This window comes from Anomalospiza imberbis, chromosome 6 (assembly GCF_031753505.1).
Source record: "Anomalospiza imberbis isolate Cuckoo-Finch-1a 21T00152 chromosome 6, ASM3175350v1, whole genome shotgun sequence".
In the NCBI taxonomy this organism is placed as follows: Eukaryota; Metazoa; Chordata; class Aves; order Passeriformes; family Viduidae; genus Anomalospiza; species Anomalospiza imberbis.
The window spans coordinates 60,286,133-60,302,490 of NC_089686.1; the positions used below are offsets into that span (position 1 = coordinate 60,286,133).

Consider the following 16,358-nt stretch of genomic DNA (forward strand, 5'->3'; position numbering starts at 1 on the left):
CCTTTCTGAGACAGTCATATCATTATTAAATGCCCCTGTAAAAGATATACCTTGTTAAAACTGATGGCAAAGTCATTACAGAGTATCTGTCTCTTCTATGTTGCTCTGTGTTGTCAACTTACATCTGTGTTTTTAGACCACATCTTTTCTCCTTTTCCTTTTCTGTGTAGTTTAGCAAGTCATTATTCAGTGGCAAGCTTTCAGAAACAGGGTCCTGAGCCGGCTTTTGTTGGGTGAATAAAAGTAAATGGTTGACATTGTTTAAGGAAGTCAATCATCCCAGAAGGAGGAGATCATCTTTGATGGAACATTGTGGCAGTGGCCAAAACGCATTAAGGCTGAACTATTCACCAGCTCCACCTAGACAGTTGTTTTTGTTTTGCTGTTAATCAGTTTGTGTTAATCCAAGACATCCATTTCCTTGTCCTGTAGCTTTATATGAGTATTTAAAATAAAAGGGACAGTACTCCTCTGGCTCACGCTCTTTCCTCTCACCCTGGTACAAACTTAAAACTATTTTCTGTGGCAATGGGAGTTCTGCCAGGATTGTGTGGTTATACATGAGGTCAGTGTGGGCCATTCAGCCTCTCATACAAACACTGGTGAGAGAATTCACTAAGCAGAGCTCACTGTGCTTCACCTTTGGATAATTTTAACACTCTGCTAAGAACCAAATAAGGCACACTAAGGTTGTTGCTGTAGAATGAAGCAAAATTTCCTGTGTCCAGTCCGATCTATCCAAGTATCTCTTTGTCCTGGGGAGCTGCTGGGTGACCTGAGTGTGTGAAGCCAAAGCTGAGGACACCCAGGTGGCCTCAGCAGGTCTCTGTCTCTGCAGGACGTCCGGCGCGTGCCCGGGGTGGCTCCCACCATCGTGCGGTCGGCGAGCGAGACGAACGAGAAGCGTCCCTTCATGTGTGCCTACCCTGGCTGCAACAAGAGATACTTCAAGCTGTCCCACTTGCAGATGCACAGCAGAAAGCACACTGGTGGGTATAAATCATGGCACAGCAGAGTGTGCAGGGGGGGCTTTGGGATGGCAGAAGGGGCAAGAAATGCTCTGCCAGGTCAGGGAGCGTGAGAATCCATCAGATGAGTGAGCGTGTGCTCTGTCAGCTGGGCAACCCCTCTTTGTCACTTGGGCACACCCTCTTTGTCTCCTGGCACCCCCTCTTTGTCACCTGGCAACCCCTCTTTTGGAGCTGAAGGCTCTCTGGATCTAGCTAAGAAAAGCACACAGCAAGCAGATCGCCTCCCTCCCTCTCTTACTGTTACAGGGCTGTGAGTTTTTTTCGCTTTTAATTTTTTTTTTCTTCTTTCCCCCCTCATTTGGGACCATTGAATCTCACTCCAAATCTCATCTAATGCTATTTATGAAGAAGTTTCCTCTGCAAGAGGAACCTAGACATTCAGCATCCTCTGGTTGTCCTGTGTAAACCCTTTCTGGCTGGGGGTGTAGGCAGGGATTGGTAAATGGGGTGTAGGCAGATAGGTTCCCTGCTATGGGATCTTTCCATGAAGAATTGAGCCTGAAACCAGTCATTTGCAGGCTAATGTCTGGATTTCTCTGAGTTCAGGAAAGAAGACCTCAAAATGTGGAAATCAAATACTCTGCTGCACTTCGCCAAAGAGTAGCCAGAGTTATTTCCCCTGTTGGGAGATTGATGGTGTTGGATGTGTAAAATTATGATATATCTTTATGGGTTTTTAAATTTTTTTTTGATTGCCTGTCATATTTTTATTTAGAAAGTTCTTTCTGTGCAGGTAACCTGTAAATATGGATGTTCAGCTAGCCATTGATGTGATGGAAGAGCAAAGGGATGAAAGGGAGCAGGAAGGCAGCCCATGCTGGGTGACCTAGCAGATTGTCTAACATCTCATAAAAAGATGGTTGCAACCTTCTCCATTTGGAGACCATTCAGTCCGTTAATTGTGTAAACTGTGAGAAATGCACACAAAGCACTTTTAATTAATGAATGGGCAAGTCAGAAAATATTGAGACAGCTGTCTTCAGAGCTGCTGAAATTAAAAATTTAAAATGCTTTAGACTGTAAGTGTAAGTTCATCTTTAGAAGGGAAGGTCTACAGAAATGCTTTCTATTTTCTATAAATAAATTGAAACCAAAAACATTTGGAAATCTTTTGAAGGCCATTAAATTCAGTATTTTTCTCCATTATGCCTAAACAGTTCTGAATTTTTCTCATAGTCATTATTTCCTTCATTCCTAAATTGATTTACTCCGTGTTTCAGCAGTCATTATTTGCTTGCTCCAGTCCTGTATTTTATTCCATTTAGTTGCTTGGCTTTCCCAGTGTTATTTCTGGATCAATCACAAGGACTTCAGCTTACATGTTATGTTTTTTCCTTAGCTGGAGAAGATTTTTCAATATTATATCGTATAGAATGTAGGCTTGTAGAGTCAGAAAGCCCCCAAAAGACATGGGGGGGTAGGCCTATGTCTGTCTAACACCCCAGAGAGGGGTTAGAGGGGTCCCATTGTCTCTAGGGCCATAGAGGCCTCTCCTCTGGTTCAGGCTGAAGTGGAACTGGGTAGAGAAAAACCACTTTTTTCCCCTCAAACACCTTTTCTGTACAGGCGGGCACAGATCCTCCTGCACACACATTTTGACGTGTTGACAGCAGAAATTATTTATTTCTCAAACCTTTGGAAGTTTCTTTCCACAAGAGGCCAGCTTGTTTCCCAAAGCTCGTGTTTGCTGATGGCAGCATTGCTCTGTAAGGTTTTGAGGCTGAAGAGAGGAAGCAAGGGGTGGTGCACTGCTGGAATGAAAATTGCTGGGGCAGCTTGCCTGGCTGAGGAGCTCAGATTTAGGATCAGAAGGGATTTTTTCCCTGTATGATCTGGCAGGGTCTTGTCCTCAGCCTGTTGAATGGGTACTGGACATTTCCTGTTATTATGGTCTGGGAATTCTACTTACCAAATTCCCAGCTGCAGTAGAGGCTTAGAATATGATGCTCTTCATTTCCTGTGTCCTCCTGTGGTCTGCCAGTCCTAGATTTTGGGGGTGTTTGGTGGGAGCATCTTGGGGGGGATAACTTCCCAGTTATCATATTTTCCTGGCTGCTGGATTTGTGGATGGCCTGGATTTAGTCTGGCCATGAAGGTTTTCCACTGCCATGCTCTTCAGGAGTCCTGGGCAGCCAAGCCCACTGTTGTGATGCAGATCCATTTCCTTTGCACCTTCATGTGTTTGTCTAACCCTGACTTGTTTCTCCTGCATGTCAAAAACAAAATTTGGAACCAGTTTTCTCCAAAAAATCATGTGGCTGTGTTTGTCACACCTCTCCTAATCAAACAAAGATAATTTATTAATCTTCCTGTAAGGTGGTTCTGGACTCACTCATGGGTTGGGGCTCTTCCACCTTATGCTGTCTTAGGGTAGTGGTAGGTCAAAGATTTTGGTCATTTTTTAAATGATGAACACATGATTTGAAAACAAGCTGTTACATATATATGATATTAAACCAACAGACTGTATCTTTGCAGGATATTGTTGGCTCTAGATGATATTTTTTTATTTTTTTATGATATTGGCTCTAGATGATATCTAGGTTGGCTCTAGATGATACTTTTTATTTCTGTAATAGATACATACAAAAGACTGGCTCATCAGATCTTCCATCCTTCTTTCCCAGTTGCTGTATTGCAAAACCAAGCAAGGCCCTGAAACACAAAGTTGGATTCTGTAATCAGTTTTTACCAGTGTTTCAAATCGCCTCAGTTGAAAATATGTTAACACTTTGTACCCTCCGAGGCTGCTCGTCTGTTCTAACAATGCCTTCATTGAAACATGTACAGCCAAAAAAGCTTGTTTCTTATCTTGGTGTATTTTGGTGCAGCAGATAGGTCTCTGAAAGGAGATGCAGAAATACATCTGACTTTTCAACTTTGCAGCAAATAATGTGAGTTGTCATTCTGTGGCAGGCTTCAGGCACTTCCTTGCAGAAACAAATTGATGTCTAGACCTCCATAAATTTCACTTCTGGTGGGAGCATCAGCATTCTTGCCAGAGACCCTTTGGGTTCAGTGCCACTCATTGGGAAAACTGGACTTATTCTAACACAAAGCTGAGCAGGTTTGCAGAGAGAAAAATCTTCTGCCTGTTTGCCAGGGATATTCTTTAGCCTAAATTGGCTCAGCTGCAGGTATGATCTGTGCTGGAATATGAGAATCTGTAGATCAGGAAGGTTGTCCTTTATGGTAGGGTGCCAGGCTGTATCCTTTCAGGCTGATATTTCTACAGTGTAAAATAAAAATTCTTAGGGATCTAAAATACAAGATTAATTTCAGAATGGTAATGACATGTCACAGGTGAGCTACGGTGTGAAGATGACAGAAAATGTTAGCTATAAAGGCTCCCTAGTAAATAAGTCAACATGCATTTTGTGTGAGTTTGCAAAGGCAAATGATATTAAATAAAAATGCAGGATTAGCAAGGAAAAGTTGTGATCGTGGGACTTGTTTGATTTACTGAGTACACTTATTTAAGAAAAGGGGTTTAAATTGGTGAAGGATGTATAGACCAGCCTTCAGATTCTCATTCCCACTTGCAGCCTGTGGTTTCAGAATCAGCCTCCTTTTCTCATCTGTTTTTGTTAGCAACAGGCTTTTACTCTTGAAGAACTCCTTAATTAAAAGCTATGACTGTGACTATTTTGTGCAACTGCTACAGCAGTAGAATTTTCTGTTTTCCCATGCACCTGAGCAAATGAATTTGCTCCAGAAAAAACATGCACACTTCCCTTAGTTTAAGTTAACTGCTTTTGACAAAATCAGTTTTATTAGAAATATTTATTGCAATAGGTGCAAAGGCAGATTCATGCTTGTTTTACAATTCTGGACCTTTTATTTCAAAAATTACTTCCCTAAATATTCAAGACATGCCATTCCCTCTACCCTGTCTCATCTTCATTATTTCATTATGCCCTTTTTTTGCGTGCCCTCTTTCAGTAGTGTAAGTAATCACGTCTCAGTGTTTTGGGACTGTGTGTGCTCCCATAAGGAGGTGACAGCATTACTGGATATTTTCATACACAAAGAGACTTTAGCCTTTCTCCGAAGGGGCTTTGGTAGGGCTGGGGAAGTGAGGCACTCTCACTGTGGGAATTTCATGGGGTACTAACAGACTTTTTCTGATCTGGGATGTTTCTGTCGTCCTGTTCTGAGGAAATTTAGGGGAGCTCACAGGCATGTGACAGTCAGCTTTGCAGCTGACACAGAAGATGTAGAAGGAAAGGGAAATTAGGATTTCTGTCTGATGTTGTGCCTCTTTTTGTTTATTTGCTTTTCAGTTTCTTCCTAGTGCCATCATATCCCTATGTAAACATTTTGGATTGCTTCCTTTAATATCTGCATGGGTTAAAGCTGACTTTAATCAAGATAGTTTTCCAAAGTAATTAAAGAAATACTTTCATGTGCATGCCATCAGATCCTTTATGCTGTTTTATTCCAATGCCTCCTTAGCCATCTTCTAAGTTTATATTGCAATTAGCAGACAATCATCCTGTCACTGCATTCTGCTCTGCTGACATTGCCCCTCTTAAATCTGCCAAAGGGCTGAATTCCTGGGAAGTAAGTGGTTTGTGAAAAGCAGGCACCCCCCAGGGAGTCCTTGCGGTCAAAGTGTATGGAACTATTTCAAACACCTGTGGCAACTTTAATCTCCTATGCTAATAAATTAAGCACAGCAGACACAGAAATTGTCCACACCTAGGTTTGAGAATCAGTAAACTCCTTGGGGTGACTGTCACAGGAAGTTAGCTTGTTCTTGCAGATTTAGTTGCTTTTGTAAAATTTTTTGTTTTGGCTACACCAGGATGAATTTTGGAACGCTCTCCTTAACGTGCTGCTTGTTCTCTGTCACCTGGATCAAAAGGCAGCTGCTTTAAAATAAACTGGTTTGCTCTGGTGCCTCAGAATACCAGTGCAAGCAGAATGTATTTCCTCAGCGCATTAGAATCAGACATGCAGACACCTGCAATGGGGGTTAAAATGAAACAGAGAGAAACCAAACCCCCTGCCCACTGCAGGTGGTGTTTGCCTGCAGGACAAGGTCCCACAGGACCTTTGGTTTGCATCTCAGTGTCCCACAGCAGGCAGAGCTGCTCCCTGTGTCCCTCCCAGACAGAGCCCAGGATCCTCCCAGCTTTGCAGTTCCACTCCTGCTCCTGCTGAGGCTCTGTGCTGTGCCACTGGAGCCGCACTTTCTGTGGGCATAAATGTCATTTAATGGGATTTAGAGTTATTAAGACATTTATTAAATGTAATAAGTGTCTGAGGCTTCAGCAGGATTCCGGGGTTGTGCAAAGGGACCTTAGGTTAGGAGTTAGCCAGACTTGGAAGATCATGGAGCTCCTCCTGTAACAGCATAAGGATCGTTTTGGCTTAACTTGCCCAAATTTCACCACCCCTGTGCTCTGCTGGCAGTATTTCCCTCCTTCCTCTGTTGCTGCATTTCTTTTTGCATCTTTATGTGAAGTCCTTTGCATTGAAATCCATGCTCATTTGAGACACTGGCTTGTGGGGATTTCTTTTTCTAAAAAACTCAGGATCTTTTCATCCCAGAGAAATCCCACCCTGAGGATCTCTGCTGAACTGCATGGGAGGAGGGGAAGAGTTTATATTTACATGAGGCTTTGCAATAATTCATGGCTTTGCCTGTGGGAGCTGTGCAGCTACGTGAGAAATTCTATTTAATAGCGCTTTATGGAAGAAACCTAATTTATGTTTTGGGGAAGATTATGTATTTTTCTGAGGTTGAATTTTTTGCTCAGTTTTGTTCTAATTAATTTAATGTGGTTAAAACTGTCACCTGGGTGGATGGAGCTTATTTAGTTTTTGCTTTAAACCCAATTTAGTTCAAACTGGTAGTTGTTCCTCTGTACTGTGAGTTGTTCCTATATGCTTCTGAAACAGGTGCTACTGAAAGGGTTTAATGGGGTTTTTAGAGAAATATAAGCCAAGACATTCCTGTTCTTTTCCAGCAGAGAAAAAAAAATATCGCTTAACCGGAAATTTTTTGCGGCTTTAACCTCTAATTTTCTGAGAGTGAGCAAATTCAGTGCCAGTGTCAATGCAGCAGGATTTTGCCAGCCTTTCCAAGAGAGTGGATGGCTTTATGACAAATCAGTCCTGGTGTGCCACTGGACTGCTTCAGACTGCAGAGAAGTCTTTCAGAGCTTGAGGTGTTCCCTCATTTTGCCACATTTTCTAACAAGCTGTTTCTCCTCTCCAGGTGAAAAGCCTTATCAGTGTGACTTTAAAGACTGTGAACGAAGATTTTCTCGTTCAGACCAACTCAAAAGGCACCAAAGACGACACACAGGTTTGTGGACAAGACCTGCCTGCTAATTAGAGTGCATCTGTTTATGGGAATTGTGATCCTGAAACTGTACTCCCCAACTTGCTATTTTTCTGATGTTGTCTGCTCATAACACCAAATTCTTGAAATTAATTTTAGGAGAAGGCCATGGCTAGGTTTTTTTTAACTGGCCTTTTAGCACTACTGTGGTTGTTTAGGTGACTTTTACATCCTGACACCATCTTTTGAAACAACTTTCATAATGAAGCAGTTTGCTCTGTACTCTACGCCCAATTTTAAGAATATCTTGTGTTTAAAACGAAACAGTTCTGCAAGAAAAATTTGCCAAAGTGTAAAATTTCCCCTAGACCTATGTGTCATGTGTAAATTAGTAATGTGAAGTAAGTTAAATCTACTGGGAGCACATGAACATAGATTTCTTCACCTTGATTTTTCTTATGTCCTGTTTGCTGCTGCAGGACACCCTCAGTGCAAGCCTCAGGTCAGGATTAACCATGTTTGCAGATGATTTCAGTGGGGTTTGTTTAGGGAGGAGCTGTTCAGATGCTTCAGACCCAGGCACTGGAAGAGGAGGTTACGAGGGGTGGTGGCCTCATTAATGACTAACTTTCTGTAATGTGCAGGCACAGGGATGGGAGGAGCAATTACAGGAACTAGAACAAAAAAAAAAGAAGAAGAAAAAAAAATATCCAGGCTTTTGGAACTTCAGAAATATCTGATTTCATTCGCACTTCCAAAAATGTTGGGACATGAGAATGGATTTTTTTTTTTTTTTTTTTTGTCTCTTAGGTGTGAAGCCCTTTCAGTGTAAAACCTGTCAGAGAAAATTCTCCAGATCTGATCATCTGAAGACTCATACCAGGACTCATACAGGTAAAACAAGTGCGTAAACTTTTCTTCACATTTATATTTCTTTTTTTTTTTTAATTGAATTTTAAATCGATGTTGTTGTAAATTACATGATTAGAAAGTGTCTTAACCAAGATTTAAATATTCAAAACAGCAGAAACAATTTCAGTGTGCTGATTTTTCAGTGTGGCTGCTTTCCCCAAGCATGATAGTCACTTTTCACAAAGGGATTTAGGTGATTTTAGAAACTATGCTTTCTTCCTTCGTGTTTAAAGAAATTTCAGCTTGGCAAAATAAATGTTGTCAGCTCTTATGAAACGAGCATCGTGGTCTCAGCCCACAAATGTCAAGTTGATCTACTGCCTTTACTGAAAGAGCCCTACAAGATAGAAATTTTAATTCTAGCTTTAGCCAAAGGTCTGTAATCTAAAGTATTCGTGCCTACTCATGCTTCTCCCAAGTGTCAGCTGAGCCTAATGCAGGATAGCACAGCAAAGCCCTTGCTGTTGCTGCTTGGGCTGTAATCTCTCCAGCAGATAAAAGCAGTGCCTTTTGCAAACTCACACTGACAGACACTAAAGTAAAAGCTTACTCAAATATTCAAGGACCTTTTATTTATTTATTTTTTTTTTGGTAGAAACCATAGTATTTCATCCAAATACAGGGGGGAAGAAAAAGGGAGGCCATTTTAGTCTACTCTGCCCTCACATAAATGTAAACACCATTAAGGAGCAGCTGCAGCAACCTCTGTATTTTAGTTTTAAGCTTTAGAATTAGTCCTGTGTACTGACATCTGCTGTTCCTTCTGCTGTGTATGCAGTGTTTTTACCAAGTAATTGTTTACCAAGCACTTTGGCATGTTGTTGGATGTCACGGCGTTTTCCATACTGGTGTTAACCTTTTAAATTCAGTCTCTGTACAGATGGACAAGGAGCCTGAAAATCTTTTTCTCCCTGCTAAGAATTCTTTTTTCTCTTCTGGACCATAAAAACACACATTTCAGACTTCCAAAAATAAAAGAGAAATTTTAATAAAGGAAATGATTCACCTGAGAACAGTGGCATTTTCTGTGGCTCTGGCCAAATAAATGCTTCACCCAATGGCCATATCTACACTTGCAATCTGCAAATGGCAAAGGCTGTGCTCCTGGGTTGTCCCCATGGTCCTGTTGAGCTGCAGGGCCTGGGTCTCTGTGCATTTGCATGAAGAAAGATGTTTTCTTAACCAGCAAGAGGTAATGTTCTGGGAGAGACAAAATGGCAAGTGGTTGTAACTCGCTGGCAAGCTGGGATAAACTACATTCTACATCACATTTCACTGCCAACTGCTCTGCTAATTCAGGACTTGCATGACTCCAGTCATTTTTTATAGCCCAGATTAGCTACAGTGAAGGACTTGCTCTCTTTTGTGCTGGTGAAGCTCCTCTCCCTGTCCTAGCTCCCCGTGGCTCCCTGGGATCTGCCTGCTGTGGGTTTGCTGCCTGCCACTGGCACAGCATCTGGGCTGGTGCTGTGGAGCCACTCCTGACAGCACTTTTGGATGTGTCAGCTCCTGAGGGGCATGAGCACGAGTGGTGGGTGGGGATTTTTCATCCTCACCTTGCTTCACTCTTCTTTCTTTCTCATAGCCCCTGAATTATGTGACAAAGCACCGAGCTCAAGTTAACTTGCTCCATGTTAAATCTTGAGGAATCAAAGCAAAGGTGGCTTCCATGCAATTCTATCCTAATTTTAGTCAACTACCAAGCTATTTGTTAGGATTCAGGGATTTTTTTCTTCATAAGCAATTTCACTGTGACAGCAATCTTTGCTGTTGAAAGAAAAAAAAATCAAAGGAAGTTTTATCCATCCACAGACACATTTAGCAATGGAAATGTGATCCCTGATATCTGCACCATTTTCCCCCAACATTTTATGCACTCATAGGAGATAGCTGATGCATTTGCCATCATCTTTGCTAAGTGGATAAAGTAGATTTTAGGAATTCCCTTTCACCTAAAATACCTCACATAGGAGTTTGCAGACAGAAATACACATTTATGCAAATCTCCTTTTGTCTGAATTTGGATTGGGTTTGTGAAATGCCCAAAGTGTGAGGTAAATAAGAAGAGAAGATGCCTGGGTGAGGTTGAACCATGCCAGCATGTCTGGAGTGTGTTAGAGAGGATGAGGTGTGTAGACAGCACTGAAGAGCCCAGCCCCAGAGCTGAACATACTTTAAAATATTGCATTTATTTTGTGGAAAAAAAAAAAAAAAAAAGAAGAAGAAGCATGAGTCACCGGGCACTGCTCTGAGCTAATGAAAGCATTCCATCAGCATTCCTGTGGCATCACAAGCACAGCCTGAAATTCCACTTACACACTGTAGGAAAGCAAGAGACCAGGTGAAACAGTTAAAAAGTGGTGGCACTTCTTGTTAAATTTGAATGTGCTTTGCTTGGAGTTATTTGTAGTGAATATTATGCTCATGAAAATGTTAGAAAAATGCTATTTTGAGCATTTGGTATCTCCCATAGATGTGAATCCGCTTTATTTAGATAGGAGTGGAAAACTTGGAGTCTGGCTCAGCAGACTCCATGCTGAACTCTGTTGCTTCTACCATATTCACTTACACTCACCAGTTTCAAAGAACTTCAGCCAAAAGTCGTTGAATTAGCTGGAAAAAACTCCCCTTGACTGGAGGTCAAGCTCTAGAAAGTCACTGACAGTTTCCACGGTGACTAACAGTGTGTCTGCACCGCCGCCCGAGCTGTGACTGAAGCTTGTGTGCGCGCCAGGGTGACTTTGAAACTTGGTCCCTTGAGAGCTAAGAGCAGCATAATCACGGCAGCACGGTGCTCAGCAAGGGCCTGTCCCCAGGAATGAACCGCTGCAAGGTTCTCTACATCCCCTGGAAAGGCACTTGGTAAACATCAGCTGAGGCAGAGGTAGGAAGGCGAGCGCTGATGCGAGCAGGAGCTGGGGGCACTCCCATGCCCTCTCAGGACAGCCCGGGGTGCCTTTCCTCCTGACAGGGGCTCTGCCAGCTCCTCACAGCCCCGCAGAAAGAAAACAAAGAGCAGCGTCTCAGATGAGCTGCATGCTCAGCTAATAACAGGGTGTTTTGTTAACAGGTGAAAAGCCTTTCAGTTGCCGGTGGCCCAGCTGTCAAAAAAAATTTGCCAGGTCTGATGAATTAGTTCGTCATCACAACATGCACCAGAGGAACATGACTAAACTGCAGTTGGCCCTTTAGACAGTTCAAACAAGTGAAAAAACCAGATGGGACATTATAAGCTACTGCAAACTTTCTCAGCCATCCTCGATCACCTCTGTCAGAGAGCTGCAGCTGTCTTCGCATCCTATTTGACACAAGTTAACTAAAACGTAGGATTCTGCTCAGCCTGCCCTTCCATCTGGAGCTGCACAAGTTCCTAGTCAATAAGTTCAAGAGATTTTTACTTGTGGTTTTGTACAAAAGTAGGCAAGACCGCCACAGTTTCAAGATGACCATAAACTGTGCTCAGCTTTCATGTCTGTCTCCAGCTCTTTTGTGTTATTTTCACTCGAACTTTTCTGGGTACAAATTGCTGTGCCTTTTTAATTCCTGCAGTGGGTAGGATGATTCCTCCCTGTTGAAGGTCAGCTCTACACTTACATCACCCCTGCATATGCTGAGGCTCCCGAGTGCTAGCACTGCTTTCCTCACAAAACGAAGGAACAGTCACCTGAGATACTTCTGGTAACCTTTGTACTACCAAAGGGCAGACTTTTCGAGTTGGAAGCTCTGCTTTTGAATTTCACAAATCAAACCTTTTCTAAATGGTTATCTTCCTAGAGCAGCTAAATCCAGATGAACCAGAGCCTCTCTGTACAGAAAATAAGAATCTTACCATTAAGTTAACTTGGTTTTTAAAGAATTGCATAACTGAACCCTTAAAACTGTTTTGTTTGTCAATTAGCTCTCTCCTTTTCTCTCTCTCTTTTTAATGTATTGGTTTAAATTTATTCTATCATGAGATGCATAGATGTCCTTTACACAAAACTAATTTCAAGCATTGTAGACATTTGGGATTTGTTTACAATGTAAAGCCACACTGGTTATGTGGCTAGCAAGCTGTATAAACTTAAAACTGAACTTCTAATGGGGCTGGTCCAGGATCTCCATTAACAGATTACTCTTAAGATAAGTAACTTAAAAAAGACTCTTTGTCAAGTATATGTGAAAAAGACATTATTAGTGTAAGGAAATATATTATTTCAGGGGTTTGGGAGGAGGGGTTTATTATTTACTTTTAATTGCTTGAAATTGTGTGTATATATATATCTGATAATGTATTGCTCTTAGACATCTCCAATTAGAAAATGTATAAATATTAGAAGCATCACTGTTCTGATGTCGTTGCTGTTACAAACTATTGATAACACTAAGAATGTAACCTGCATTTTTCACTGAGCTTTCAATTAAAGCCCATTCAAAGAGAAACAAATGAGAGTCCAACAGATGTCTTGTTTCATGTCTGGTATTAAATTTCAAATGCCCTGTCCAATAGTATCCTTTTTTTTTTTTTTTTTTTTTTTGTATATAAAGGTACCACCAGCACTGATGACCACTAGTTAACCTGTCCAGGTCCTGACCACAATTTATCCATCTCACTTGGGAATCATACTGGCAGCAGAAAACAGTGTCAAGTTTCATATTGTGCTATAAAGCAGTTGCTTCAATCCTTTGTCTTCTTACCCAACCATTCCTTCTCTTTCGACCCGTGAGATTTGTGTAAGGACTTTATAGAACAAGTAAAATCCCATTTATAAATAGCAGAACTGGCCTTCTGTGGAACTGGGCTGAAACCATAAGCACAGATAACTTCTTAGATTAGGATGTCATAGACTGACTTTTAAGTAAAAGTTAATTTAGAGTTGGGGTGGCTTAAATCAGTTCAGCAGGTTGAAAAAGACAGTCTTTCATAGATGATGAAGTGTGAAAACGAAGATAAAGAAATATTACTGTTTCTTTGTCATACTGCCTACTTTTCTTTGGAAGTAAGTACAGCCTGCCTCAGTGCCCTTTGCCCTTGCAAAATATTTGTATCTCTTTAGCAAAAATCTTTAATGTATCTTGCCAAGCTTTTTTCTCTAATGTACACAATGGAGTTCTATGATGGGTTGAGCTTTCTCTCTTAAAGTGCAGCTGCATCGTCAGGAAAACTCAACAGTTAATTCTTCAAGTCCTCTTTTTCGCCTGGGTATTGCATCACTGTTAATTACTGTTGGGGTACTGCGACTCATTTGTATCAGTCAACTTTATCTTTTGCTGCCAAAAGACAGCATCTCTCTGGAGAAACTCATAACAAGTGTGGCAAACATCAAATATTTGGAGCGAACGGTGCACATCAAGCTGCACAGAATTAAAAAATAAAGCAACTCCTCCTGCTCTCTTGAAAGAAAAGCTCAGCTGCAATAACAATGTCCTCTGATTTACCCAGCAGTTCTCGGCAACTACAAAACAATCTGTTTTTCAGTCTGCACCCAAAATAGAGAGCTGCCATGAGTGTTTATACGAAAAGCCAAAAAAAGAAAAAGCAGCCTCCGGTTTTTGCCTGCATCAGTCAAACATAAATAAAACTATCTTCTGTGAAATACAACCAAAACTCCACTGCAGCACAGGCCAGACTTCCAGTGACCTGTAAATAGCTCCAGCCATGGCTCGCTGCTTGGGGAATCACATGCCGAATAATAATAGTAGATGGCTACAAAAAATGAAGCGTGGGTTGATGAGTGACAGAGCATGTCCTTTTGCTTTTGCTGTCACCACTTTTTCAGTGGAAGACTTACTGCTACTCTGCTGTTTGATGATCATTACGGCCCCCAGCCTGCCAAGCACAGAGAGGACAATATTAAATGCTTACAAGATTTTAAACATTTTAATTCCCAGTTATTTTACAGTGTTTGTTAAGAGAGGCATTTCATGCCTCCGCCTTTCATTTCCCTGGTTTTGGGATTCTATCAGCAAGGTAAGCCACCTTTATGGAAGTGCTTTACTGCATGAGTTTCTCAGAAGCAGCCCCCAGATGCTGGCTCTTGCAGCATGCAATTCCTCTTTTTGGACACGCAGAGATTGATCAGCAGGCCGAGTTTCTCTGAGCTTGACCTCCACACGAGAGATGAGGGGGCTGCGCTCTATTATATCTTACAAGTATCCTCAGCTCTCTGGAAAATTTTCAATCCCACAATGAATTGAGCACATCTTTTATGGCTCTGCCCTGTGCTCTTAAACTGAAAATGGTGACTGATGTTGTTTTGGCTGATGGTTGATGTCTCAGTGGGATTGGCACACTCTTCCTGTCCCATGGCTCCTGTAGCCCCCCCAGATGGAGAATGTTCATTATATAGGTAACACTTCTCCTTCTTCTTGCCGCTTCATGAGATACAATATGTTGAGTAGGAAAGGGAATGTGATCTCCCCCCTCTCTGATGGTGTCAACTGGAATTCAAGAGCTGACTTGGATGAATATTTTTGAGGTAAGTGAATCCAGCAAAGTGTCTGTCTGCTTTAGGAAGGCATGAGAGTGAACCTGCCTGGCCTGTAGCCACAGGATCTGCTTCTGGGGCATGTCTTCATGGCTATGGACTGTGCTGACCAAGCAGGAGGTTGCTTCAGGTAGAGAACCCACCTGGAGGCAACCCATCCTTCAGACAGGTGATGGTTCCTGTAAGGGAAGGGGGAAGGTGTAAAGAAGTAGCTCTTTCCTTCTCTTTCCTTCTCTTTCCTTCTCTTTCCTTCTCTTTCCTTCTCTTTCCTTCTCTTTCTGTGGTGGGTTAAGCAAGTTGCTTGTTTCAGAAGCCACTCCAACCAGGCCTATCTGTTTCAGGATGTCAGTAGGATTCATTTCACTGCTCCAGCATCCCACCTTACAGCAGCTGGGAACAGTTCCTGGAGGTGCAGGTAGGTGCCTTAAACCAGTGTTTCTTCCTCCTCTCTGCTCCCCAGAAAAGGGGTTTTTCTGAGAAAAGCCTGCTGTGTGCAGCCTGTTTTTGTCGTCCATAGGACCTGACAGCAAATCCAGCATGGTGAGCAAGGGGCTCCCTGCACTTTGTCAAAAAGCCCAAGAAAAAAACTCTGGAGCAGTTTGAGAGGCTCCAGGAAGGCCCCAGGTCCTCCTCCTAGCATGAGATGGGCACCCAAAGGCCACCAGCAGGCACAGGTGGCACCAGCTGCCAGAGGAACTGGGAAGGTTCTACTGCTCAGTCCTGCTTGAGCCCTGCTTGTAACTTCCCCCTGGAGGGAAGAGCACTGGGATTTTCCTTACTTGGGGAAGATCCTCATTCCCCTCCCTGCCCTCCAATTAACAAAAAAAAGTAATTAAAGGCAGTGCATGCAGTTCAGAATGGCACTAATGGACACGAAAGTCCAGCTGCAATATTTGGGAAGATCCAGTAAAAGGTTCATTAGGATTCTTTGAGTTATTGGAAGTCCCGATGACACAAGGGAGCCTAATGAAACAGAAGACCTGGTCACAAGAGTGATGAGTTAAAAAAAGCCCAAACCCAAACCCCAACCCCACTGACACCATTCTAAAAATTAGACAATTAAGAGTAAAACCAGGAATGTAGCCAGAACTATTCCACCTCAAATAATAAACACAAGGATAAGTTGCCAAGCGAGGTCAAAGAAGCAAATGGTAAAGTGAGTTTAAGAGACAGCTAGACACTTTTATGGGGAGAGAGGGGATTGAAGGATACAGTGACAAAACTGGGGGTAGAGTTGAGATAAACCCAGAGGACAGTGGTGGGCCAATAGCCTCAGAGAGTGCTCGGAGCCCCAGCTGCTCAGCAGGGATGTGGAGCAGCTCTTGGCGTTCAGGGGAGACTTACCAGGGCTCTGGCAGGTCCTGGGAGGGGTGAAGGGAAGCTGCCAGGGCAGTTTGAGAGGAAGGGGAGCCTGGCAGACAGCAGTGGGTGTGCTCTCAGTGGGTGTGCTTCCAGTGCACTGATCCAAAGTGCTGCCCTTGCTTTCGCTAGCGAGATTCCCTGACAAACTTGCTGAAAAGCAGATTTTTGAAGAAATCCTACCCAAGCAGCTTGTCTTGTTGCAAGTTGCCAATGCAAAGCACAGAAAGAGATGCCAAAAAAAAAAAATCCCAGGAAGAAAACTCCCTTTTTTTTTCTTTTTGTTTTTCATGAAAG

General features: G+C 42.4%; 1 protein-coding gene across 12 annotated transcripts in view; it reads left to right on the forward strand.

Annotated features, from left to right (window-relative positions):
• Positions 1 to 13,620, forward strand: part of WT1 (WT1 transcription factor) — a 35,862-nt gene extending 22,242 nt beyond the window's left edge. For 6 of the 12 annotated variants that reach the window (XM_068194802.1, XM_068194794.1, XM_068194798.1 and 3 more), the window contains 4 exons: positions 839 to 989; positions 7,258 to 7,347; positions 8,134 to 8,226; positions 11,306 to 12,661. In XM_068194802.1, coding sequence (XP_068050903.1) covers positions 839 to 989; positions 7,258 to 7,347; positions 8,134 to 8,226; positions 11,306 to 11,427 — 456 coding nt within the window. In that variant the 3' untranslated portion in view covers positions 11,428 to 12,661. Of the gene's footprint in view, positions 1 to 838; positions 990 to 7,257; positions 7,348 to 8,133; positions 8,227 to 9,104; positions 9,249 to 11,305; positions 12,662 to 12,762 lie in introns of those variants that run through there. The other 6 variants (XM_068194795.1, XM_068194800.1, XM_068194799.1 and 3 more) reach the window with 6 other exon arrangements.
• Positions 13,621 to 16,358: the final 2,738 nt, after the last annotated feature.